At 44.0% G+C, this 26,644-nt stretch overlaps 1 protein-coding gene and 1 long non-coding RNA gene across 7 annotated transcripts in view; one reads left to right on the top strand and one right to left on the bottom strand.

Annotated features, from left to right (window-relative positions):
• Window positions 1-288: 288 nt before the first annotated feature.
• Window positions 289-16,736, bottom strand: IVNS1ABP (influenza virus NS1A binding protein). 3 transcript variants are annotated; one of them, XM_021525137.4, is made up of 15 exons: window positions 16,501-16,736; window positions 10,852-11,083; window positions 9,563-9,689; window positions 9,085-9,254; window positions 8,922-8,997; window positions 8,025-8,198; window positions 7,528-7,653; window positions 6,049-6,156; window positions 3,861-3,987; window positions 3,120-3,344; window positions 2,923-3,044; window positions 2,627-2,753; window positions 2,414-2,545; window positions 2,107-2,280; window positions 289-1,703 (listed from the first exon to the last, which is right to left on the bottom strand). In XM_021525137.4, the coding sequence occupies exons 3-15, from the start codon at window positions 9,671-9,673 to the stop codon at window positions 1,450-1,452; spliced, it is 1,926 nt and encodes a 641-aa protein (XP_021380812.1). In that variant the 5' UTR covers window positions 9,674-9,689; window positions 10,852-11,083; window positions 16,501-16,736; the 3' UTR covers window positions 289-1,449. The 3 variants fall into 3 exon arrangements, with proteins under 3 accessions (XP_021380812.1, XP_021380813.1, XP_021380815.1); XM_021525138.4 differs by lacking the exon at window positions 16,501-16,736 and adding an exon at window positions 11,551-16,253; XM_021525140.4 differs by lacking the exon at window positions 16,501-16,736 and adding an exon at window positions 11,492-16,253.
• Window positions 16,737-19,605: 2,869 nt separating this feature from the next.
• LOC146766782 (uncharacterized) overlaps window positions 19,606-26,644 on the top strand; it is an 87,352-nt gene continuing 80,313 nt past the window's right edge. For 2 of the 4 annotated variants that reach the window (XR_014957105.1, XR_014957102.1), the window contains exons 1-2: window positions 21,552-21,761; window positions 22,812-22,994. This is a non-coding gene — a long non-coding RNA (uncharacterized LOC146766782). Of the gene's footprint in view, window positions 21,762-22,811; window positions 22,995-25,014; window positions 25,080-26,644 lie in introns of those variants that run through there. The other 2 variants (XR_014957104.1, XR_014957103.1) reach the window with 2 other exon arrangements.

Consider the following 26,644-nt stretch of genomic DNA (forward strand, 5'->3'; position numbering starts at 1 on the left):
CTGTCCCCCTGTCCCTGTGGGGCACCACCCAACCTGCAGAATTTCTGTACACAGCCCCTGAGCAGGGAAAGGCCTGGTCCAGTCACTCCCAGGGGCTGTGGTGCTCCGAGCCCTGCTCCCTCCAGCAGCAAGCCTGCCTCCACTGCAGGCATGAGGGACACGGACACTCCACCCCTGGCCCTGTGCCTACACCCATCTCAAAGGCACTTTTAGTGTCTCCTCTTTGGACACCGCCTCCTTGAAGAAAAGGACACAGAGCCAGGTCAGAGCACGCCTGTGGTGCAAGGGTTTCCCAAAAGGTACCTTTAATGTGTTTGTAGCAGCAGCAAGCAGTCAGTGCTAGTTTTGGCACTCAGAGTTAGATGTGCAGCACTACACATTAGACACCAAGTCATCCCACCCCAACGTTTGATCCATAGGAGCAGAGAAAGTGAACTAAAACAGGACTATGAGCACATACAAAATCAAGTTATTTGTGTTCTATCACACTTCCAGCTGGCAATATTAGAAAAATAAACTTAAGACAGGGTACTACAACACATTTTCTTTGCCAGCTGGCAAGAGTTTAAAACCCAGGAGACCCACCCCCCCAAACTGTTGTTGTACAAAGATCAGCTCACCCAGAGTAACAAAACTGCTGTACAGAAAGCATGCTCTGCGTTCTCCTTAAAACACTTGGAGCCAGAATCCTTTTCCCACCCCTAGAAAGTCTGGGTGTGTCACGTCCAGAAACCCTATGCAGCTCTAAGGAAGGTGGTGCAGACTAACTCACAGTATTGCAGCAGAGGCAGCAGCTCACCTGTGGGGGCAATCCACTGTCCCACTCGGGCTCTAGAAACTCCAAGGCTGTCTCTTTGTTTCAATAACTATTTATCTGCCATTTGCATTTCAACAGACAAAATACTCTGCTGAGTATATAAAAACTGTTATAAAAAGGCAATTGTAAAAGATAAGGTATTAGCAGAGGCATGTCAGCTTTTTTTTTAATAAAAAAAATAGCCATTGTATCTATTTAAATAAGGCTTCTTGTTACAGATTGTTCCAGTTACTGAAGGAAACCAAGGCCTGATGAAAGAAAAAAACATTATCCCCCACAAATGTTACCCTTCCTGCCCCAAGAACACACCTCCAAGAAGTCATCCAATGTGCAAACTGACAAATTCTGGGGGAAGCTCCTGAAATGATATGCCATCTAGTTTCTCTTGCATTATCATCAAAATCTTAAAACAAAACCAAAACCTTTAAAGTTCTAAAATACACAAAAAACCCCTTCATATCAATATTTTTTCCAAAACAAATATATACAGCACGTTAATATGCAATATGCAAAAGCTCTGTGTTGCTGTTGGCAACATCTATGCCCTCCCCACCCCTATTCACAGGTGTACCTCTAACTGAAACACAATTACATCACTAAGCCTGTTAGTTTGAAAAGGGAATTTAATTCACTTAAAACTTGTAAATTTTGGTGTAGGGGCTCCACTCATTTGACTCTGGATTATAGACCTCAAGTGTGTTCAAGAACTCATTGCCATCAAAGCCCCCCACTGCATAAATGGTGTTGGCCACGGTGGTGATGCCGGCGTTGCTCCTGGGCGTGGTCATGCTGCCCATCATCTTCCACTCGTTCCTGGCAGGGTCGTACATCTCCACGCAGTTCACCGCGTGCGCGCCGTCAAACCCTCCAGCCACAAAGAGCTTGCCTGTGTGAGGAGAGGAGCCACGCTCACTGCTCAGCACCAGCTGGCCCTGTGCTCCCACAGGAGGCCAAACAAAGCCCCAAGGGACTCTGGTGTTGCAGATCTTTGCCTGGTCAAGGTCTGTACTTACAGGAGCAATCTGCTTTGGGGCTTCTGCCCATGACAGCTGACAGGAAGAGCAAAGCCCAAATTCAAACAGGTGCAGCTCTGAAAGCTGCACAGTGGCATTTTCAGAACAAAGGGGTGGTGACTGCCCCACAACCAAGAGCATTTTGCTTTTTCATTAAAACTGGGCATTTAACCAGGCTCCTACTCTATTGTTTCCTGTCCATAAAGGAGCACAACTTTGTATTCTACTTGCATCAGAACAAACATGAAAGGCCCCAAGCAGCAGCCCCAGCCCTACCATCACGGACAGCCACGCCGGCGCCGCGCCGTGCCACGTTCATGGGCGCCATCAGGGTCCAGGTGTTGTTCTCGGGGTTGTAGCGCTCCACGCTGTTGAGGCAGTTCCAGGACTCGGCCCCACCGATGATGTACAGGTACCCCCCCAGCTCACACACAGCCGACTGGTGCCTCCCTGCAACCAAAGCTGGCACAGTCAGCCACCAGCAGCAGCCCACAGCAGCAGCAACTCCAAGGGGCTTTGCTTTGGTGCAGTTCTGCTGTTGCCCTTTTCTCCCCATCCCTGCCCAGCTCCCCAGCAAACTTACGGATGTTAAGGGGAGCACAGCTCGTCCAAGCCTTTGTTACAGGATCAAACACATCACAGTTCTTCAGTCCTTTCTGGCCATAGGGATCAGAACCACCCACAATGTACAGCTTTCCATTCAGGGCACACACTCCTGTTGATAGAGGGAAGAATGGCAAGTGAGTAAGAACAGGCCGAGTCCCCAGCCCCCAGCTGAGTGCTGCAGAGGCCTCACCTGCGTTGCAGCGGTTGGTCCGCAGCTCGGGAACAGGGGTCCAGTCATCGATCTCAGGCTCGTACATCTCTCCACAGCTCAAGTCATCCGAGTGGCCATTCGACCCACCCACGACATACAGCTGCCCCTGAGAGAACAAGCCAACACCCGTCACCTCTCAGCACACCAGTCAGCTCGTGAGCACTCAGGTAACCATGGAACTAGAGAGAAACAATTTCTAGAGCCAGCCTGTTCAGTGTGCCCTGTTCAGCTCAGCCCAGGTGGGGTCCCACAGGCTTGTTCCCCACCCCACACACCATCAGCACTGCCATCTGGAACCGGGCCCTCGGCGTCCTCATAGGCGCGATGAACGTCCAGGTATCCTTCTCAGGGTCGTAGCACTCCACGGTGCGCAGGCACTCCTCCCTGTTGTAGCCCCCTGCAAGCGAGAGGTTACTGGCCCCACATTCAGAGGCCCTGGCCCAGCCCCAGCCCCGGCCGCGCCCCGGCTCACCCGCAGCGATGAGCCTGCCGTTCAGCTCGGCCGTGCCCAGCCCCGAGCGCGCGTACTGCATGGGGGACATGGGCTTCTCCACCAGGTCGCTGGGCTGCAGCTCGAAGCTCAGGCTCTTCAGCAGCCGCGGGGTGCTCGAGGGGGAGCTCTGGGGGCTGTTGCGGCCGTGCAGGAAGATCACGCACAGCACCCCGTCCAGCACGGCCAGGCACAGGTACGTGTTACCTGCGGGGACAGCACACCGCCACCGTCAGCAGGGTGCTGCCTGAAGGGGGACTGAGCTGGATGCCAAATGGGCTCTGCTGGTTGTGCCACTCCCCTTGGCAATACAGCAACTTCATTTTTTCAGGTTACTGGTTCCAAAAGCGTTCGTTATTGAGAACTGTGCTAAAAGAGTGCTCGAAGGACTTATGACAGCAACTTGAACGTGTGCTGGGAATCTCCTTGCACACACAGTGCAAACAGCTCTGTTAATTAACTATGGACTGCCTGTGTCTTTAGGATTTTCTGGGAAAATTATGACACACCATGGATTTAGTTGATAAGGAACTGAAATGTATGTCATCTCAGTTTGGCCCAGGTACATCTGAAGCACCCTACAAATTACTTGACTTGTATCATCAGTAAGAAGAAACACCTCAGCATTCCTCAAAGATGTGAAGGAAATCCCCAGAGAGCAGAAGGTGGCAGGTACCCGAGAGGAGACACATCTGTTAGACAACCCCTGCCCGTGTTACTCACTCGAAGTCTTCTCTGAAGCAATGATTTTCCACTCGTGTTTAGGACTCTGAACAGTAGCATTTGGAGAAAGACTTCCAGAGGAGCTGCTACTGATCTGCTTGTGATCATTCTCACGTGGTGGCCTCTTCTGCAAAATCAAAAGGCAGCTACAGACACCTAGCCAGAAACTACAGCTCCTTTTACCTCTCCTTCTCTGAGACACTGTGTAGCTACACCAGAGCTTGCCTACCACCTCCGCAGAGCAGCATTTATAGCACACCTATTTTTCAGCAGAACATCTTGCCTGCCCAGAAACAGTGGCCAAAAACCACCCTACACTTTTCTCCTGGAACTCACTTTATCCTGTGACTGCAGCTTTATACTGCCGGTGCAGGACTGCAAATCCCTGAAACAAGTGTGCATTTCTAGCAGGATTTACAAATGTAAGGAAGGAACTACATGCAGCTGGAAAGAACTGAGCTACCACATAGGAACCTCACTCCCAAGCTCTGCTTCTGGAACCCGAGTTAATTATATAATGCTGTTTGGAAGTGAATTAACTATTCACTTCATTCCCTGAAGACAAACTAATTTCACCTCAGTTCCCCTTTGTGCTCAGATTAGCTGTTTCTTGGATTTTTCTCCCTTGATACTTCCACTAACAAGAGATTTCTTCTTTCTTTTCATTTCCATTTAAATTTGTACTGTAGCTTACATTATTTTACTCTATTAAGAAAAAACTCAGAATTCCCATTTTCAGCATAGTTGGCTGGGTTGCTGAGGCTCTTCCCGAAGCACAGAAGTTACTGTGCTGTCTACACTGCTCAGCAGCAGAGTTTATGACCACAGTCCCCAGTTTTCTATGCTTGCACAGTTCCCTGGAGCCTGATCTCCATGGAAACTGTCACAAGACTTCAGAAACACATCACCTAACTCAGATAACCTCACACAGAGGAGCTGGATTGCTAAGCTCAGCTCACTGTGACAAGCAGTGCACTTGGAGTGAGTTTTTTTATTCCTGAACCTTCATCCAATTAACCACTTAAGCACTTATCTTTAAATTGCCTTGACAGCAACAGAAAATACAAAGTTTTGTAATGTGAAAGTTACAATTTTCCTAGGACTGGCATCTAGGGGATTTTTAGTGGTAGTTCCTTCAACTGTTTAGGAATGTCTGAAGTTGGTGGTTTTTCTCATTAGAAAGGATTTGTAGAAAAACATTGACAAGTCCTAGTCTTAATTCTGAAAATGAAATTTCTTAACACTCATGTCTCTGCTTCTAATCATTATAAGTGGCATCCAGAGGTGGAGAACCCTGTGAAGGCTTTCTAAAAACAATTACCAAACTGGAAAATTGGCTGGCTTTTCCTCTTCCTCTCATTTCATTTCTAAAATCCACATTCTGGGACGGACAGTGTTGGACTAGCAACACATTAGCTAAGAATTTCATAAAGGAAAACTTTTTGTATCAACATGTTTCACCGTTATAAAATATTACAAGGTATTTGCTTCGAATTCATAAATTTAAACCAAGTTAATTTGTATAAAGCAACTGATAATTTACAACTGTTAGTACTTTTTTATTCTTTCTATCTTAGCTTGTGTTTGTACTAAGCCATGTGGTTTTCTGGAGTTCAGAAGGATTACACCTGGTAAGAAATACAAAATAAAACCATAAAAAAAAACAACCTCTCAAAAAGCACAGGAGTGATGGAGTGATTTGCACTCAGAGATTTGGCAGCTACATCACCAGTGCAGCTGAACAAAAGAAGCGAACACTGGCAGCTGAAGGATTAGAACTTGGATCTGGAATCTTTTTCTGGGCCAAAATTAACCAAACACATTCCCCACTGCAAGCCAAGCAGCCTGTGTTTCTCTACAGTCTCTGGGAACTCTACAATGTCCCAGCTGACTTCCTACAGCTGAGTGTTTGTCTGCCTCTTCTTTCTTCTAACAGCCAGGATTGATTTTGAAGTCAGAATTAGAGCACTCTATTGTGCAAAGGCTGAGAGTCAGCCCAGCCTGCCAAAGAGACAGAAGCTGAGAGCACATCATGGCCTGCAGCAGCTCCCAGCCAGACACCTTCTCCTGGTGCATTTCTCCACTACAGCACCTGCTGCCTTCTCTGCCAGCAGAACACAAGACTTCAGGTGTGCTGTAAACTGCTCCAGTCTACCTGGGGTTACCTGAGACTGTCTGCAATTGGTACCTGCACAAACTGAATGTGGTCATCATCACTGCCATACACCTCAGCCTGTCCATCTAGCAGATTTCCATCAAGCAGCTTGTGATCAGCTGAGTAGTACAGCGTTTGCACCTGCAAAAACAACAACAGAACACCCATGTGGCTGCTGTCTCTGTGCTCCTCAGCTACAGGCACATTACCCCAGGCACCACACTGCTCGTCAGCTCATCTCAAGCTCGCACAGTGGCAAAACTAAAAGGAAGCAGATGTCATGGTGGCAATCTTCAAACGGGGTGAAGGTTCCTTACTTTCTCAGCTTGAGAGAAATCTTCATTTTCCATGGGCTTCTGTTGTTTTCCCAGCACAGAAACATTAGACAAGCAAAAGGCACATTAATTTGCAGTTACACAAATTCACAATCTCATGCAAGCATTTTCCTTATCCCTGCACACAAGTTTTCTGCTATGAAAAATACACATATTTATCTCCATCATAAAAGGCCAAGAGAAGCCAACAGACTCTAAAAGAAAGGTATGGGAATGAGGGAAGACAACACAAATTTAAGTTCTGGAAGAAACTGTTGTCCACCACTGAAACTAGATGCAGCTGTTTCAATGAAATGCATCTTAATTTCAACATGATCAAAGCTTTTAAATTAGTTTCTCAAAGAGGAAATATACACTTGAGATTATATGACAGCATCAACATGTACTTTTGCCTAGACAAGTGTTTCTGGGGATCTTTTGTGCTTGTAATAGCAGATTTTGAAAATTTTGAGGAATTTAACAAGATTTGGTAAAGTCCATTTGCTGGAGCCAATTAAAAATTTTGTCTCCCCACTAATTTTGCCATTAAACACTGCCCAGGCTACATCTACCACTAGTATTAATGAGAAAAGCCATTTAACAACACATAAGTTTCAAAATAATGCATCCTGTAAAGGAGTAAGTAAACACCATTAAATCATCATGATCGTTCTCTGCCCACAGCGGATTTTCTTAGGAGCACTGGGGCAGGACTGCTGCTTCTGTACGTGTCAATACACTTGAGGCTCTTCTTGGTTCTTCAGCCTTGGTATCCTAGTTTTGTTAATAAACCTATGGGGAGATAAACCAACGGGGAGGAACAACCATTAGAAGCTTTTACCTACTGTGCATTTACAAGCAAAACCTGCAAAGGAAAACATCACCAATCTATGGCAAGTCTCAGTACCACCTCCCCAAACTAAAGCAGATACAGGCCACTCTGAGGCTACTATACAGCAATAGGGAGCAAAAAGGAAAGTGAAGACCAGACTGAACAGTGCATTCAGCTCACCTGAACACCCCCCCAGTTTCTCAGCTTAGGGGTACCTACAGCAAAATTTAAATTCTTTAGGGTCAGTTTAAAAAGTGAAGGAAAAAAAAAAAACAAAAAGAAAAAAAATGGGATCATCCTTCATATTGGCTTTTTTGGGGTTTTTTTAATGATTAATCCCAAAATCCCATTTTCTTGAAGACTAACCTCTTCCATTAGATCTTCCAGGCTGCCTCCGTTCTCCCAGATGCTGCGCTGTACCCAGTTGATTACCTTTGTGTACAATTTGCCATTGCTGGGTAGGCCAACATTGTCTTCCAGCATTATTTCAAGCTTGAGGGAGAAGAGAAAAGATTATTCACTCTCTAGGAATAACCCTGTAGCATGCTGTACTCTACAAAATAAGCACAACTCTCTCTTTACCACAGAGCCAGAAAACACCACAAGGAACTTTCAGCCTATGGAACTAGGAAGCACATTTAAATACAATTACCTTTTAGACCTGGAAAGGGTGACAGCATGTGCTCTCTACAGTTAAGGTTGACAGCGGTAAGAATAGCACACAGATCCAGAATTGTTACATTACTGCCAGCAGTCAGTACACCAAGCTTTCCTGCCTCCAAAAGGGAAGAAAACCCTAGCTGCTCCTCAGGTTGCTTTTTTGAAATCCTGTACCAGAAGGAATTCTACAAACTTAGGCTAACCTTTAACCGTGGGAGCTTGAGAAATTCCTCCTGTTCTGAAATCTCTACAAGGTGTTCCTGAATGTAGCCATCGATCTTGTTCAACAAGCGAGAGTCTCCCATGCAGCTGGCGAAGTTCCGGTACGAGATGCAGCTCTGCACGTCCATCTTGGAGAGCAAATAGTCACCACAGACCTGGCAATGAAACAGCTGCAGCTTAGTGTACAAACACACAGTTTTTATACATTGAAATTATCTATCCCAACGTACAGCAGCTTCTAACTGCAGAGTAGTGGCTCTGCTGTCATCCCCATGCCAGTGCTGTAAAGGGAATGTTGCCTTCCATAGGAGTATGCACCTCTTAAATGAAAAAGTCAGACACTTTTGGAAGCTACTGGCATCTACATTGACCCCATGCTTTTCTACTTAACACTTATTCAAAACTAGTTTTCAGTCAGGTGAGCTAATAATCCCAATTCTCTTTTAAAGGGTACCCCTATCTGCAGCTAAGGGTACTTCCAAAGTCAATCACTACCAAATTTATGTTTGGGAATGTGTGAATTATTATTTTTCTAACAGACTTACAGGTTTGTTCACACTCCCAACACAACCAAGCACAGCACTGCTGCCACAGACCTGAAGGTAAGGAATCAGCCAAGATTTAAAGCTGTTCTTCTTATACAGGTGCACAAATACAAAACGTAACTTCAGGGAACACCCTGGCACCAAGACAGCTCAAGTGGAAGCAACACATCCAGCTGGCACCAAATCAATACAGTGCTAAGGAGCATCTACAGTAGCTTTGTGCTGAGCACTTCTTCCACAGAAGCATCAGGTTTTGGCTCGTTAACAGCAAAAGGTGCAATGCTGTCAGCATGTGAAGGCAGAATGGACTTCCAGAAGAGCTGAGAACCGTACCTGCTTAACCCTCTCCATCTTCAACTTCTTTGCTGCAGAGTATACATCTTTTACCAGCTCTTTATCAGCTTTTAACCTATTAAATAGAGAAATTTGCCTCTTATTATTCTGAATTTTCAAATCAAAGTCTATCATCTCTCTAGTTACTGTGAGAACTACTTACTGAGCAGTATAGGCATAATTCAACAGAACTTCAACAGCTTCTGGGTTGAGATCATCGAATTTCACATGAGAAACTCCATGACAGTCGCTGTCAGTGTTGAAGATTTCAAACAGGTAGGGACTGCAGCATGCCAGCACAGCTCGGTGCGCCAGCATCTCATGTCCACACACCTTTATGTCAAACAAAAACAAGCCCATGTGCCGGTGAGGATTTTTTCTAATTACCTTTGTATTTTCACAATATGCAGGCCTACTCAGGTCAGTGCCACAGTTCAAATCAATTTTTTGTATCAACGGTCTCCAGCTCAAAGTTACCATCACTTCTCTCCAAGTGCACCCCATTTGGGTATTTTTTAGTATGCATTTTTCAGAAAAATGGGCTTCTAAAATCTGACATCTCCCAGGCTGCAAAGCAACAGCTTCACATGGTGCAACCCCCACATCCCCTCAGGTACCCCACGGGGGCAGGGCACAGGTACCTGGAGGCGGACGTCGCAGAACTGACCGCTCTTCCGTAAGGCGTTGAGTTTGGCAACAGACGACTCGATGAAGTTCTCATCCTCAAACATCAAATATCCGTTGGGAATCATTTTGGTGTTGGTCTGGCTGCACATGCAATGGGCAAAGGTTACACACACAGCATTTTGCTTCAGTGCAGCAGTACTAGCAACACTGTTTGCAAACAAACACGCAGGGGGCATTAATGGATTAATGATTTTCAGGGATTGAGGCCACAACTTTTAATGTATCCACATCACTTCAGCAGGTACTGGGTTCAAAACTACAGGCTGAATCTGTGCCAGCTCTGTGGGAGCAAGCTGGGAGCCACTGGATTACACAAATTCTCTTCCCTAAGGATATTTTTTGGTAGATCCATTCCCAGCTAACATTATTCATCACCGCTTTCCACTCTCTACCACTCTGGTTCAGCTGCATTTTTTGCAGACAAAAAATCCAGCTACATTGAAAAATAAGAACTGAGAATTTTAAAGTAGTTTGTGAAGTAGAATAGATAAACATTTTCTGTTTAACTTTATAGTAATGACTCAGTATTTTAGAGCAGCTGGAAATCATGAAAGAACATTATGACCAACAAAACAGACATAATTGAATAGATTCTGAACAATAATCATGTATTTTTAGTCATCAAAGCTAGAACAACTTCCCCTGAAGACCTCAGCCATACACAAAAGTATCACCTCAGGGACTTTAAATTTTTTATCTGGAAGCTATTCCATAGCTCCTTTAATTGATTCTTTTTTAGTTAACCACTTTCTAAATAAGAAGCCAATTAAGAATAGGAAACTATTACCCTTATGTGACTTAATAAATTTCAAATAGTAATTTAAAACAAAAAAACAGATTTGTAATTTTGAGCTGCTACCATACACAGATGCACAGTTACCTTAAAAACCCTAGAGTATATGTGGGACTCTATTAATGTTACCTGTAACAATTTTTATTCCCATCTCAAGTTTAAGAAAATTCTGAAGATCACACTAAATAAGAAAACTCCAAACCAGAAGAAGTGGATTGTAAAAATCAGTAACGAAAATACCAAGACTCCTGCAAAATACTTCTAGTGTTAATTCCTCTATTTTAAATTCACTTACTACTGCAAGTATACAACCCTAAACTGGCAACAATAATCTTACTTACAAACATTCATTTGTTGATTTTTATTAAATAAAAGACAAAAAGATTTAAAATTTACATAATTTCAGCAGAAGTATTAACTACTGTATACCAAATTAATGAAACAACTTACCAAGCAAATATATGACTGTAAATTTAAAATAGCCCAATGGTATCACTGTGTTAGAACAGAGCACTTGAGTGTCAGGATCTCCTGATAGGGAAGATGTTTGTGGAAATGCAAAAGCAGATGTGTGTTTGCAGCTGCAATATGGATTCCAAAACTATCAGGCTTGAAGATGATGTAATATAGTCCTTGTCAGCTATAGACATGAATTTCTTCTGTGATAGTCATGCATCATAACCTGCAATAAAGGAGAAGGTATCAAGTAAGGACAATAAATAGTGCTGCCACGTTATTTCACATAAAATTATAAAATTTGATTCACAGTCCTGACCCAAACAAACAAGTTTTTTTTCACAAACAAGCTGGGGTTGTTTTATTGTTGCTGTTGATTTTTGGGGGTGTTTGGGTTTTTTTTCCCCACAAAAAGCAAGCAGCCTGAAAAATTCCATATTGACACTAATATATCCTCATGCCTAATAAGAGATCAAGCACATCATCGCTATAACCCCGGAGACAAGAAAAGGTCTAAATCAGTGCTTAGGAAAAAAGTTAGAACAGCTAAATCCCATATTTAGTCAACCCCTTAGCAACTCTGCCCTTCAGCACATCCTATTATCATTATTCCTTCCACAAGTAGGTAACTCACAAGTAATGCAACAGAAATTACTCCATTTTCTAAAAGAACACAGTCCACAAGCCTCCTACCTTCGGCTCTTCTTGTGCTCATCTACTTATAGCCTTCTTCTACCGAATGCCTAAAATTGTCTGAAGATGGATTAAGGACATGTCTGAAATGACTGGGCATGTCTCCAGTCTCCGCTACTTCCAGAAAGATTTATAAAGTCAGGAATCTGTATGACAGCTTTCTTTGGTAAAAGGTCTCTCTGCCACTCTGGGAACAGACCCTTTTGGGTTCTGGTCGAGCTCGGCACTGGCAGTGCAGACTGAGGTGGCTTTGCTGGGAATTCACATGCTGGTGAGCTCTTTATGCTGAGATTTTTCGGGGAGGGGAGAAGAGAAGGAGGAGCAGCAGCAGGGAGGGAACAGGCAACAAACACTCACTCTGGAACTTTCCATGACCCTGGTGCCACCTCAGGAAAACATCAATCACTTCAGTTCCAACACTATATTTGTATCCACAGAATAAATGCCACATTGGGAACTGGGTTTCCTAAAAATAGGTGCAGCTCATTTCTCCTTGTCAAAAACTAAAAGTGCTCTCCGTTGCAGGGAGAGAACCTTGTGACCGTGGTGCACGGCCAGCGCTCAGCCCAGGGGTGACTTTGGCAGGAGCAGTACCTGCCCGGTGCCCAGCAGCTCCAGCGGGAGGCTGATTCCCGGGAGCAGCAGAGGGCATCATCCCACCATGTACCAGCTCCACGGACACTGCCTCCATTCCCACAGCCAGGCACACAGGAGATTCCAGCCAGCAGAGAACTGAGCAGGCTCTGGAGCAGGCACAGCCACACAGTCTGGAGAAGGGAACACCTGCTCCCAAGCACAGCAGCATCCCACATCACAGAACACAGCACCCCTGCACACAATTCCATCAATGACTGCAATGCTTTCTGCTTCGGTGGGAAAGAAATCTCACAAAAAACTGACATTAAAGAATAAAAAATTAAGGTATATTCTTTTTGTAATCGTACAGGTGAGTCAAGAAGTTCTATTTAACAAATATTGTTTAATTAGGCATTTGGCAGTTAACACTTCCCCATTGGTACAACTGGCATAATCATTGCAATTTTTAAAGCAAACAAACTTCTCAAAACAGAACCCAACAGCCTGATGTCCACACCTTCCCCAAAGATTCATCTCAATCAAAACATTTCAAGTCACAGGACAGCTAGTCAAACTATTCTAATTAAATCCTACAAAGAGCCTCGCTCAGTTTACATTTCTGGGCATGTCTTGTCACATTCTGCTGTAAAACATCAGTTTTATTTCCAATGTTCTAACTCTGCCATACATAATTGTTTGGGACCTTCAAGACCTAAAAAGGTTATCCAAAATAGTTCTGGACTGAAATGGAAGATTTGTCTGTCTGTTAAAATTCTCCGTTTTGTAAGACACCAGTCCCATGCAGATGCATTTATGTATTGTGGAATCTGAATATCTAGGAAGTTGAACATCTTAATTACTGCCACAGAGTTTCAACACTGTTGTGTGTATCATGGCTAATATTATTACTCAAAAGAGCATTAAATAGCAGAAGCAGATTCACAACTTTCCGTATTTTGGAGTACTGCTGCTAGAACACAACCCAAGCTATCAACCAAAATACACTGCAAAGTCAAGAATACTGCTTATTCTGCGTTAAAGGTCATAAACAGGTACTGCAAACAAACTCTTTCCTTTAAATTATTTTTTTAACTCGAAATCACTTTGTCACTACCTTCCCCTCCTTCATTATATTCCCTTTTAGCTCAGCACATAGAGAACTCTTGTATTTTTTTTATAATTATCCAGGATTTTTAATTTTTTTAAGCCAAGTGAGATGTTCCCAGATGACTGTCAGCCAGGTAAAGCCTGGTGCCTCTGAGACCATCACTGTTCAAGCTCCATCCAAATGCACGTCTTCAAACACATTCAAACTACAGAATGATCATCCCAGAATGAGAACAATACATTCCATTGGAGAAAACTCCTACTTGAGAGTAGCTATTCCCATACTTTTAAAATGATGAAAAAAAAAAAAAAAAAGTAATGTGTAAACTCTGGATTTTTGTTGTAATTTTAACAGTAAGGATTGGTACTGGTGGTGGGGCTGGAAACCCCCTTGGATCAAGAGCCAGTCACTGGGCCCAGGCAGGCCTGAATTCCATAAACATCCACATGGTTTGTTCTAGCACCCCAGCTGTTCCCAGGCACAGGAATGCAAGGATTCAAATGTCTGCCCAGCTGCTCCATTTTAAACACAACCTTGCTGCAGTAATTTTGTTTCCTGAACACCTCCTGTTGTGCACTGAGATTTTCCTTTGCCACCTAGGTGCACCACTGGACCGTGAGAGAGTCACAGCTCACTGTGCACTCAGAGATAAACTGACTGCACATCCTCATTCTGACTTCCAGAAGGGAGATTCCCTCCTTTCCAACTCCTCTACTTCACTGCTGCCCATTTAAAGGGACATTTAAGAAAACTCACCTAAATAGCAATGATACTGAGACACAGTGATCCCCAGTGCTGCCCCAGGCCTCTCCCCTGCAGAGCCTCTTGCAGGAGATGTGGTCTCAAGTGACCACCAAGAGAAGCTCCAGAGACAGAGTCACCTTGCCCGTGACCTAACAACACAGGAACCATTTATTTCACCTCTCATCTTTAATACAGCCCACCTTGCATGAGCAGTATCTGCTGTGCCAATTCTGCACAAACCCTTTAGTCAAATTAATGTACTTCTTCAACTCACAGGTAAAGCACTACTTTGGGGGAGATACCAGATAATATTTTGATTTAAAGTCAATACTTGCTGATGTAATGACAGACACTTGATTGGCACTTGTGAAACAAAAATGGAATTTAACACCCAGCCAGAGCTTTCTGGCTTGTGACGGCCCAGCTCAGAAGAAATGTAGGTCACACCTACGACTGCTCACAGTCCATTATCTGTATCAGAATACAAAACCAAAGGTCCTCAAAACATTTGTTTCATACACTAGCATTTATTTATGGTAAAAACACATCATCTTTTCATGTCTGAGTCTGCATTTGGGCAAAACACCAAAGACAAGACATTTATTAACATACTTTACACTACTAAAGTGGCTCAACTTTATACCAGTAATCTAAAGTAAGACTCAGAATTTACAACAATTTTGTTTCGCTTATTCACTTTTCAGTTGCTTTCCACTAAAGATTAAATCTCACTGATAACCATGACTTGTAGACAAAATTTTTCTATTTCACTGCACATCAACCTCAGTCATGCTCCCATGCCAACAGTGAGGACAGGGAGAGGGAAGATTAAATCTTTGCTATCACTGGTTAGGAATTGAAGGACAGAGTATTGTGGACATTTTCCAAAATCTCTTGCATGCAGCCATAGAAGGTGCAATGCTTTGACTGCCCTCTATAGAAAGCAAGTTCAGAGAGCTCTTCCAAACATACTTATGCATGCAGACTTAAAAAATTTATAAGCAGCAAGCTTCATGCTTCAATGTTACTGCTGTTCCAGAGACAACCCTCAGCTGTAACACTCCGGCTGCTCATTCAGCACTGGCCTCCCACGCTTCTAAGCCCTAGCTCTGGTCATTAGTTCCCCTTTTCACACTGGTTCTTCCTTTCCTCTCCTTTCCCACTTTATACTTTTGCTATTGTTGTCACAGTCCTTATCTACATCTCTTTTTCAACCTTCTGCCTCACATCCACTCAACTAAAATCTGAGTTCTTTCCTCCCCTTTTCCCACCCTCTGGGTTTATATTTTTTCTATTAACACACACTTCCCACAGTTCTCCAAACATCTGTCACACAACCAAATCACTGAGTTTTGTCTGTCCTCCTTGTCTTCCACCCCCATTCTGGCCAGTTTTTGTGTTTCTCCATCTCCTGCTCCTTAAGAATTGAAGCTGATTAAAATAAAATCAGACTTAATTACAGCAGCTAACACACAGCTTCCTAACTGGAAAATAGTCCCTGAGTGTTGCATCCTGTGCTCCAGGAGTCAGGCTTGTGGCTAAAAAATCTGCTTTTGAAAATTAAACCAATCTCACCATCAAAGCACCACTTCCTGCTTGCTTTCTTATTTTCTATCTCTCTGACAGAAGAGAATAGATCTAGTGTCTACACACCCATCACTTCAAACAAAAAAAAAAAAAGTCCTCCTTTCACAAACCACACAAATAAGGAGTGACGTGAGACTGTATTTCCATTAGTCTATCACCACACATCTCCTTAGGAAAGAACTCATATGTTTGTTTTGCCTCTCACTGTCATTATTTTTCTACCCTGCATGAAATTACAGCCAATTCAGGTTTTATTATCTGTGGGAGTGCTGGGTGAAGGAACGGCAAAAGTGCCAATGCAAAGGCATTTTCTACCTTGAAGCGCCTCTGAAAATTCTAAAAATCTCTGGAAATTGGTGCATGCAGGCAGAAAATAATGTACATCACCCCAACCAACCCTAAAAAAAAACCCAAACCACACCAAACTTTGGTCATTCACTCTCATCAGCGTTCCCCAGAAGCACTAATGCGAGCTGACAGCCACTGTTTTTGCTTTATTATCTCCCACTTCCTAGAACGGGTAGAAGATGACAGGGAAGGTCATATTGGCAAATGGCTATCAGAACACGCTGCTCATCCCGGAGGGGCTATTTCCTTCAAAGTCCAGGATTCCCGCGATTCTCTTTTCCACCCCCCGCCCCCATTCACGGCACGGTTTGGGACGATGCCACTCCGCGGCTGCGGCGTGGCGCTTCCAGAGGCAGAGCCCGACCTCGGCGCCGCACCGCACGCGTGGGGAGCCCGGCCATTCCCGGCCGGGGGCCACACCGCGCCCCGGCACGCCAGGAGCGGCCTCACGCCCTTCAGGCCATGCGGACAACGGGCCCCGAGCGAGCAACAGAAGCGCCGCGGGGGCTCCGGCTCCCCGGGCCGCCGCCTCCGCCCGCTCCCCAGCCTCCAACAAAGCGCGGCCGCACGGCCCCTGCCCGCCCTACCTGGTGCCTCTGGGCGCGGACGGCGCTGAACATATTGGGAGCCTCCAGAATGCGGGGGAAGAAGACTCGCAGGCGCAGCCCCGGCTGGCCGGGAAGGAGCAGCGGAGGAAGAGAGGGAGCGGAGAGCGGAGGGCGCGGCGCTGCCGAGGGAAGGCGGGAGCGGAGCGGGGAAGCGCCACGGGAGCTGCGGACACACGCACAGCGCTGCGTCCCGAACCCTCCGCCTCCGCGGGGACGGGAGGAGGCGGCGCCGGGCGGCCGCGATCGGCTCCGCTCGGCCGCGAAACGAGTCCGGCCGCCCCGCCCGCCGGGTGCCTCCGCCTCGGGCTCGGCGGGAAGAGGCGCCGTGCCCCTCGGGGCTGAGGCGGAGCCGGTACCGCCGTGTCCGTTTGTGCCCGTGCCGGCTGCTGGTGTTGGTCACGGTACTCAGCCGCGAGCACAGCTGGCTCAGTGACCTTTCTTCTTCGGGCCACGGCACCCCTTCACACACGAGATCCGCCCTGCCGTGTCACTCTCTCAGCCGTGACTCTCCCTTAGCCCTGTCAGCACCTCAGCTACAGGTTTCCCTCGGCCATTACTCCCCCTCAGCCACGACTGTCCCTCACCCGTTTGACCCCCTCAGCCATTGCTCCCCTTCAGCCATGCTGCTCCCTCAGCCATGGCTCCCTCCTCCGTTATGAACCCCCTCAGCCATTGCTCCCCTTCAGCCATGGCTCCCGCCTCCGTTATGAACCCCCTCAGCCATTGCTCCCCTTCAGCCATGGCTCCCTCCTCCGTTATGAACCCACTCAGCCATTGCTCCCCCTCAGCCATGGCTCCCTCCTCCGTTATGAACCCCCTCAGCCATGGCTCCCCCTCAGCCATGGCTCCCGCCTCCGTTATGAACCCCCTCAGCCACAGCACTCTCTCATCAATCTGGGCTGTAGTTCAAGGTACCATATCTGTTTGACCAAAAAATACCGCGTTTAATGTTGGGAGCTCTCCCTGGGAGCTTATTCTCTGTGTGAGACCCCTGACAGCTCCATCTCACCTCACCCCATCACCCTAGAGTCCCTCTGGGAACAGCATTTTCCAGATGAACAGCATTTTCAACAGCTGGATGAGAAATTCACCCATGCATTCTTCAGGATAAATTCTGTCTTTCCAGGGAAATTAATTTTTAAACATCCCTGCTGATAAACGAGAGGTATTTGAAGCCCTGTCTGTTCGTTATGTGTTTGCATGCAAACTCCTGATTCATGGCTGGGCCGAGAGCTGCTGCAAGATCATCATAAATAATCCATGGGCCGGGTAAAGTCTGAGGATCCGTGTTTGCTTCCTGATTTAAAGTGCCAAGGTCACCTGGAAGGCAGCGTGCACTTCCCTGGCTGAGTGCTTCCTGCGGATTCAAGCGGCCGTCTTGGTCAGGAAACAGGAAACCTGTAGATTACATTAGATACACCTTCAGTGTCTCAGCTGTGCAATGTATGTGATATTTTGCCATATATTATAAAATTTCTCCAACACTCTTCAAAAATCTCAGTGGAGAAGCATGTTTCAAAACACTAAAGTTGAGCCATTCTGAGTTTTCATGCATAAAGTGCTTTAAAATACTGAAAAGAATGATCTTGTCTCATCAGAAGCAGGCAGAGTCATTAAGCTGTAGGTATACTCCTCACCTGCACATACATCTCAGCTGCAGCTGAGCCCTCTCCAGCTTCTCACTTTGCCTGCAGCAAATGGCAATCCCAACTTCCCACCTCTCTTGAGACATTCTTACTGCCTCTTTTCAGCTTTTAAATCACTCGCCACACCTCAAGGCTGCCTTCCCACTCCCTGCTTTCTTTTTGAATGAAGTTTCTTATCAGGGCTGCGTTAATCAAGGCTGGGAGGGAGAAGGAGCTAAAGGAATGATGATCAAATAGAATGGTGCTGGGATGTTACTTAATTAAGTAAATCTCAAGATTACGCAAGCTGCTCTTCCAGTTTTCTTAGGGATGGAGATGCCTTTATGAATCACCATCAATTTTCACCGTCAGCCACCACATGTGATGTCAGAGAGCAGGAGCAGCAGCTTCCCTACAGCACAGTTAGCAGATGAGTGTTCCCAGTTCTTTTCCCATGGACCCCCTGCAGAACAGGGGCAAGGGCTAAGCCAGAAGCTCAGCTCTCCTTTGGCCCAACTGTGTTCTGATCACCCAAACTCACTCCCACTGAAAAAAAGGGTTTATTCCCTCCGCTCCTTGCTGTGCAATCAACATGAAATTATTTTAAATCATTAAAACACCCTTACTCTGGATGAAATCCTATGCTGATGGAAGGTGCTTCTGTGACATGCAAATACCTTCATTTCAAATGGCTAGAGACTTTGTAAAACTTCCCAGTACAACTTGTGCTAAATCTTAATTGATTTGTAAAGAAGAACACATTATGGAAAAAGACTAGTGGATTGAGTTGATACCAAGTGATTGAGTTACTGGGAGCTGAATCAGAACTAATTGTTATTTGTGTGGAGGTTCTGAATGTTCTGCATGCTTGTTGTCTCCTGCCATGGAAAATACAGTCTAATGCCTAGAAAGGTTTCTTACTTGTCATCCAAATTGTGTGCTCCTCCTAAGTCAGGTGCTTGTAGGTGTTCCTGGTGTGGCTCTTCTGCTGGCTTCCACCATGTGTCATACAAATATCTGATGTCTCTGGCTATACAAAGGCTTAATGTTATAACATCAAACTCCGCTTTCTATAGAGCTTTGTCATTAAAACCACCTGAGAGGGGAAAATACTGTGTTTGGTTAGAGCAAAATATGTGGCTTGGATTGCTGCACTAAAAATGGAGGAAATATAGAAAAAATGTCACTCTTAGAGGTGAGAATAAGGCCTTTTTTTTTTTTAATTCTTCATAAGCTGCTCTATAAAATGTGTTTAATTTCATAGTCACATAGTGTTTCTCTGTGGACACAGACTAGCACAGCTCAGTGCAGTGCAGCACCACCAGCCAGAGAATCCAGTCCCTGCTCTTAGTTCAAATAGAAAATTGTTTTTATGAATGAACAGAATGTTTTGTGAAACCAAATACTATTTAGTTCAATATCCTTTATCATGTATATATTTAAAATATACATAGAGAGATATATATTACAATTGAAGTTTGTTTGTGTTCTGTGTAATTATAATTTACACCAATCTGCTCATTCCATAACTTTTCCTTCCAGTACTTAGAAAGGTTTTTGATAATTCATTCTGGTTGCAGAAGTACTTCTGAAGAACAGGTTTTGTCAGTGCCTTAGTTCTTAGCAGTGACATTTTAATGGTGTTTGTGCTGTGTTGGGATTAATAGTCCATGTTGGACTCTTCCCTATATATTCTGACACATCATTTGCCATCTGGCTGGCTGATAAGAGCTACTCTGAGCAGGGCAGTTCATCTCCTTTCCTTCTCTGTGGCAAAGCAGTGATAGTCTTGGATAAATTCTTTACATAGGAGCAAAGAATGTAGGACATTTATAAGCACTAGGAAGGAGTATTAAAAGACACAGGTTGAGTAGCCATGGCCTTAGATTTTAATGACAGGTTCTCTATCAAATCTCTGTTTCTTGAACAATGTAAACAACTTCCCTCCTTCATTTGAGGAGACAACATTCTTCCACCACAGTCACCTTCCTTGATTTGTGTTGGACGGAAAGCCAGAGACTGTCTGCCATACCAAGGTTATAAATTATGTCTTATTTCCATTAAGCAAACAGAAGTCTCCTTAATTAATTCCACTGGGTGAAGTCCATAGGAAGTGTTCAGAGGATTCTGATAGAGCCACAAGTTAAGGTCATTCAAAAAACCCTTCTTCTGACTACCTGTCCTTGAAGGATCAATCTTTCCATCTCAAAGATAGCTTTTGGGATGAAGCCTCATGTGAACTCCCAGCTGCAGATATATCTTGCACAGGGAAAACAGTTACAATTTTAGAAAAAAGTACAGCTTTCCTAACTCTTTCAAGACAGTTCTCCCCAGGCAACTCTCAGCAGATCCATTCTGGGCAGGGAGATACTACCTTTATTTATATTAAGTTATTTTTCCTTGGCTTGGGCCAGTATTTAACCCAGATGTAACATCAGTTCAGAAGTATGGATGTGTTCACAAAGCAGTACCTATCCTGTCGTCATTCTTGAAGCAAACAAATCTAAAGCTGATATTCAGATCTGATTCCAAATGTTTGCGGTGACACATTTGTGACTGCCCCATCTCTGGAAGTGTCCAAGGCCAGATTGGACAGGGCTTGGAGCAACCTGGGATAGTGGAAGGGGTGGGAGCAAGATGAGTTTCCCTTCCAACCCAAACTCTTCTGGGATTCTATGATTTTTAGGAGAGTGGGCTAAAGTCTGATCCTTTTAACTTTGCATGTATGCTCAAGAGCTCCTGATCAGGAATAATTCTTTAAAAAATTCTCTAGTTTGTGGCTTTCCTGCAGAACTTGAAATTTTGTTATTGTTTCCTTAGGACTGGAAACCTAGTTAAAATTAAAAGCTTTTCGGCTCTATTAATTTATGGTTGCTTGGCGGCAATATTTGCAAATATATTCTAGTTGTACATTACAAAAACGCTGACTCGTTTCATACACCTGTACGTCTTTCTTGCTTCTGTAAGGACAATAGTTTTTTTGGCTGAAACATCCTGTTCAGAGGGTTACAATAAAACACTTTGCACTTGAATTGTTTGCCTTCCTGACCCCTCAGCTTTCCGCCAGCTTCTGACTGTGCACGCAAGTAAGAGCTTTGTACTATTTGTCCTTGGGGCTGCATTCACTAAGTGCTCACTGGCTGTACTGGAGCCCGGTAGCTCCCAGTTTGCTTTTTCTTCTTTTTCATTTTCTCCCTTTGAAGCTGCATCATTACTTTCACTCAGGGTCCTAGTGAAAAATCAGAATGTTAATTAAGAATGGTAACAGTGAGGAATCTCTGGAAGACAAATGAACAGAGACCTGATTGCCTCTATCCCAAAGAAGAGTTGTGCTGGGTCATGCCAAGGAAGGAAAGGGAAATATGTAAACCCTCTTGTGATGAAGCATCAGGAATTGCTGTCAGGCCACCACAGCTGGAAGAGGCTGCTCCTTGGCAACAGTGTGTTCTTCAGCCTCCTGCATCCCTGCTGTGATCATTAAGGGATGGCTGTAATTAGGAACACCAGAACTCAGCATCATCAGCAGGCTGAGGGCACCAACAGACTGGGGGACAGGCCTGTTCCCACACATCCTGTGGCTGTGAGGGATATACTTCCTGTCCTCCCTGCTCTGAGGTGAGTTTTAAAATAACATAAAGGGTGACCATGTAGGGATTTAGCTGCTCTGGTGGGAAAGTAAAAGCAAATGAAGCATCCTGTTCTATCATCAGCTCAGAAAGTGTTCCAGAAAATGACTGAAAATTTATACTGAGAGGTCCATAGCTCCTGTGGCGAGGCTTCTTTTTTTCAAACAGAACTCTTATTTCTGCTTTTACAGAAGAACCCAGCGTCCTTCAATTTTGCTTTTTAAATTAATACTAACATAATAAGTGATAAGGACAAAATTACTTAAGAGTTAGACTGTGCATTTGTAATCTCTGCACAAGCAGAATAGATTTGATGTCACTTTAACACCACTTATGTGTTCCAGCCATAGTAATGTTATGAGTAATTTAATTTTAAAAAGAGAAGAACAATGTAGAAGAACCCTTATGTCCAATGAAAGGAAAGCTGTTCCCACTGTATAGCCCTGCTAACACAAAGGCAGGTTAATGAGAACTCTGCCTTGAGGGTTGGTTTGCTGATGAGCACAGGAGCAAGCCAAAGGTGAACTGTGCTGTTTCATGATCAAGAGAAATGAATTAATCTTCAACCTCATAATTTATTCCAAAGAACAGAGAAATTTATTGTAACTGTGTGCTCACTCTGTATTATGATGCAGCTTGCAGTGTCTGAAAAAATAACCCTCTGATACATGGATCCTCTTTGATTTCACCAATGTCAGGAAGACATTCAGCACTGGAGGGAGGTTATGTTTAACATTTGGGGCAGATGTCTTTTGTTGGTATGATTTTTTTCCAGAAGCATCAGTGAGTGCCACACCCTGCCTGTCATAGGTTATAAGTTTTGATAGGGCTGAGGAAAGTTTCCATAGAACTTGGGAAGGTAGAGCTTGTGATGAAATTATTTCTTTCACATAACTAAAAGTATCTTGCATTTCTGTAACACTTTCTGTTTGAAGACCTCAGAGCTATAGGTAAATTAATTCTGCAGCATAGAAATGCATAGGAGAAGATAACTATTTAATATTTATGTTTCACTTTTCAGTGGTGTTTGTTTCCACAGCTGAGTGAACTGCATGGAGAGAGCTGTCTGACTTGGTTGACACAACTGAAGTGCAAGGACTAGCATTGCTGACAGAAATGAAGTTTTCCAGCTCTCGAATCTAAAGAGAATATGGTGAAAGGAAGATCAGGGCAGTCTGCACTCGTCAGAATTTTTGGGGGACTTCTGCAAGTGCAGCATATGGTATGTGTCTGATGCGTGGGATGATTATGATACCTGGGAGGGAGTAAAGAGAGGGAGCTGCAGCAGAAAGCAGATAATGTGAATGCTATTTAAGGGCAGATTACAGAATTACCCAATTTTTAGCTAAACTGCTTCAACCCAAGTGCTCCCTCATGAGATCTGTGTGGGGGTGGATCTTCAGTGCCTACCTCTCCCCCTAAGTGCAGGGAGGTAAGTGCCTGTGCCTGCTCTCCTTGGAGCCTAGAAGAGGCTAGGGCTCACCAGAAGAGATATGGGGGACAGGGACTGGGTAAGGAATGTGAGAAGAACTTTATTTTACTCCCTTTTGCAGCAGGATTCGCTTTAATGGCTGGGTGAAAGGAGAGCCAGGGCAGCTGAGGCCACTCTGTGTGCATGCTGCCTTTGAAAACAGAGCACGTCACTGCTTCCAGCTCCTGTTTCATATTCTGCTGGGAGCTTCTGGTTGCAATGCTAATTCGAGCAAATCTCTGACAATTTAAGGGGGAGAGGTTTGTGTATAATATCTGTAGTACGACCTGTTTATACTAAGGGAATCATCATCATTAAAATAAAAGGACACAAGTAATTGCAAGTTTCTCCTTAACAAGAATATTCCATTTAAATACAAGTAAACAGGAACAAAGTGGTCTTATTTTAGAGCTAGTCAGTACATATTTTTATATCATCAGGAATCACTAATTGCACAGAAGCAACCTCAAGTTGCAATACCTTGTAATGCAGGCACAGAGGATCTTCATAATGAACATGCAGTGCACTTTGAAGATACACACCTGAGTGCAAACAGGATGAGCACTGTAAGGGTTATGAAGGTAGAGCAGCACAGGGGGAAAGCGTAAAGGGACACATTTGCAGTTGGAAATACTTTTCCTGCAGTACCAGTGTCCTTCCAGAATCTGAATTACTGCCCAGTCTTGTGAGGGGACAAAAAGGCTGGAGAGATTTAAAATTTCAGTCTGATGGCTGCCAATGGGGATGGACTAGATGCAACAAGAATATTTGACGCACATGCAATGTCATCTGCTCTCCTGAGGACTGCAAATTCCACTATAAGGTCATGCATCTGACTTTCTGGCTCCATCCTTTTAGCACAGAGAAGGAGAACCACGACAGGCTGCCTCGTGTTACTCTGGAGTATTAATAGTGTTGTTGGCTGCCCAATCACTGCAGGGAAATGCCCAGCTTATTTCTTTAAATATATATTCACAGAATTCACAAAATTACTAGGTTGGATGAGATCTTAAAGGTCATCAAGTCCAACCCATGCCCCAACACTTCAACTAAACCCTTGCACCAAGTGCCATATCCAGTCTTTTTTTAGACACACTCCACCACCTCCCCGGGCAGACCATTCCAGAACTTTATGACCCTTTCCATGCAAAACATTTTCCTAATATCCAACCTGTATTTCCCTTGATGCAGCTTGAGACTGTGTCCTCTGGTTCTGTCAGTGCTGCCTGGAGAAAGAGACCAACCCCACCTGACCACAGCCACCTTTCAGGGAGTTGTAGACAGTGATAAGGTCACCTCTGAGTCTCCTTTTCTCCAGGCTGAACACCCCCAGCTCCCTCAGCTGTTCCTCACAGGAATTGTGTTCCAAGCCCCTCACCAACCTAACTGCCCTCCTTTGGATGCACTCAGGTTTATGTATCTGTGCATTTCCTTGTGCCCTTCTTACATGTTGTATGTACCAGGATAGTCAGGAGAGGAAGTTAAACAAGAAACTCCATTTTTATTAAGATGAAATACTGTACATTGACCCTCACATGAAGGTCTCAGTTATTTTACATAAAATGAAGAGTGTGTAGCATGCTGATATGTAAATGTGGTGTCAAGACAATTGCTGGTGTGTGATGGCCTTGTGTGTTTTGTTCCAGATTCAAAGTTCTGCAGCCATCCATCCCTACCAGTCAACAGCAAGTTCCTGCTCTTGTCAGAGTTAGAGGCAGGTTTTCCTTTGAACTTGGTTGGTATAAGAACCGACCCAGTGTGGAGCTGTAGGAAATAATTGACTGCAGAAGCATTTACTTCATTAATCTCTGAGTTGATTTGAACCAAATTACTCAGGTAATTGCAGCACATTTTATTTAAAGTTTTACAATCTTAATTACCATGAAAGTCTCCCATATCAGGAATGATATGTATTTAGGGAAAAGAGAAAAAGGCATTAGAGGTTTTCTACCATGTTCAGATAATACACACAGATAATAGACCAAAAAGTCAAACAGGCACTCCAAAAAATAGATAATGTATTCAGCTTTTGTCAATTCTGGTAGGCACTAGAGTAAACAAAATAGATATTAATTTTATATCAGTCCACTTTGTATTGCTGAGGCCCAAAGTTCTAAAAAGAAACTGAGACTGTTGTCTTGCTTTTCCTCAAAACCAATAATCTCTCTTCCTGTCTTGAAGATGAAGACAGAAAATTCAAGGGATGAAGAATCATCTCTTGAAATTTTGCATCTTGTTCATTTATGTCTTGTCTTCTCAATGTTCCTTTTTCAGTAATTTCCATTGCCTGCTTTTATGCCACTTGGCAAAACCTAAGGTGATAAATTACCAAGTCTTTGGTAGAGAGAACAATCCCCACTGTCTTTACCTTGTGACACTTTTGTGGGATGCCTTATCTTTCCTTTTGCATATACATGAAGGGTATCTGAATGTGTTTGATGGGAAAGAGGAAATGGCAGAACCATTTACAAACTCCCTTTAAAATCTTTAAGTGAAACCTGAATCCCTCTTGGGTTTGTGGTCACTTCCTTTTTATGAGTGAATCAGGCTTATGCCCTGTTGTTATTTAGAATTCTACTGTAGTTATTTTCTTTAATTTTTCCCCAGTGTAATCTCTGATCCCATCACCAAGAGGAATGATTGTAGTCTTACAGCAGCTTGGAGAGATTTATAGACCTCATTTTGCAGCTTAAGATGCTGAGGCCTAAAAAGGCCACATCATTGATTTGAGTTACAAAGGAAGAATAGAGCAAAACTATGAATTAAATTGGGATCATCCAAGTCCTGTATTAACACTTTCACCCTAAAGCTGTTCTGTTGTGAAGGAAAGAACAATATCTCATGCATGTAACATGTCTTTTCTGTATGACCATTTAGAAGAGGACCACCTTATGAATATGATTAACTATATGATCTCCTGTATGATCTTAGGGAGGAAATATCTAAAAAGATTATTATAATTTAGATAAGATTAAAAACTTCAGCTTTTTAAAGTCATCAATAGAGGCTGATGGCCAAAATAACTGTCTGGCTGCAGGTATTGCTGTGCAGGTATCCTCCTATATATCCTAGTGAAAAATTAAATGTTGGGACTGGGAAACTGTATATTTCAGGAAAGAATAGGTAATGGTATGGTCATAGTGAAAAGTTTGGTGGAACAAAAGAAGGAAACATTCTCAAGCTTTTCAGGATTTTGAACTTCAGAATTAAAAAGCCAAGCCAAACCAGAGGAAAAAAAAATCCAAAATCTCCAGTAACTTCGGAAGGTTGATGGGGCAAGCACTTCAAGACACACTTCAGTTAGACACAGACTTACAGGGTTCTGCAGATTAGGGTAAAAAGGGAGTAAAGTGGATTCTACAGTCACCTGTAATTCTGTTCATAACAAAGAAAGAAGAGAG

This window comes from Lonchura striata, chromosome 8 (assembly GCF_050655825.1).
Source record: "Lonchura striata isolate lonStrDom1 chromosome 8, ASM5065582v1, whole genome shotgun sequence".
Classification (NCBI taxonomy): domain Eukaryota; kingdom Metazoa; phylum Chordata; class Aves; order Passeriformes; family Estrildidae; genus Lonchura; species Lonchura striata.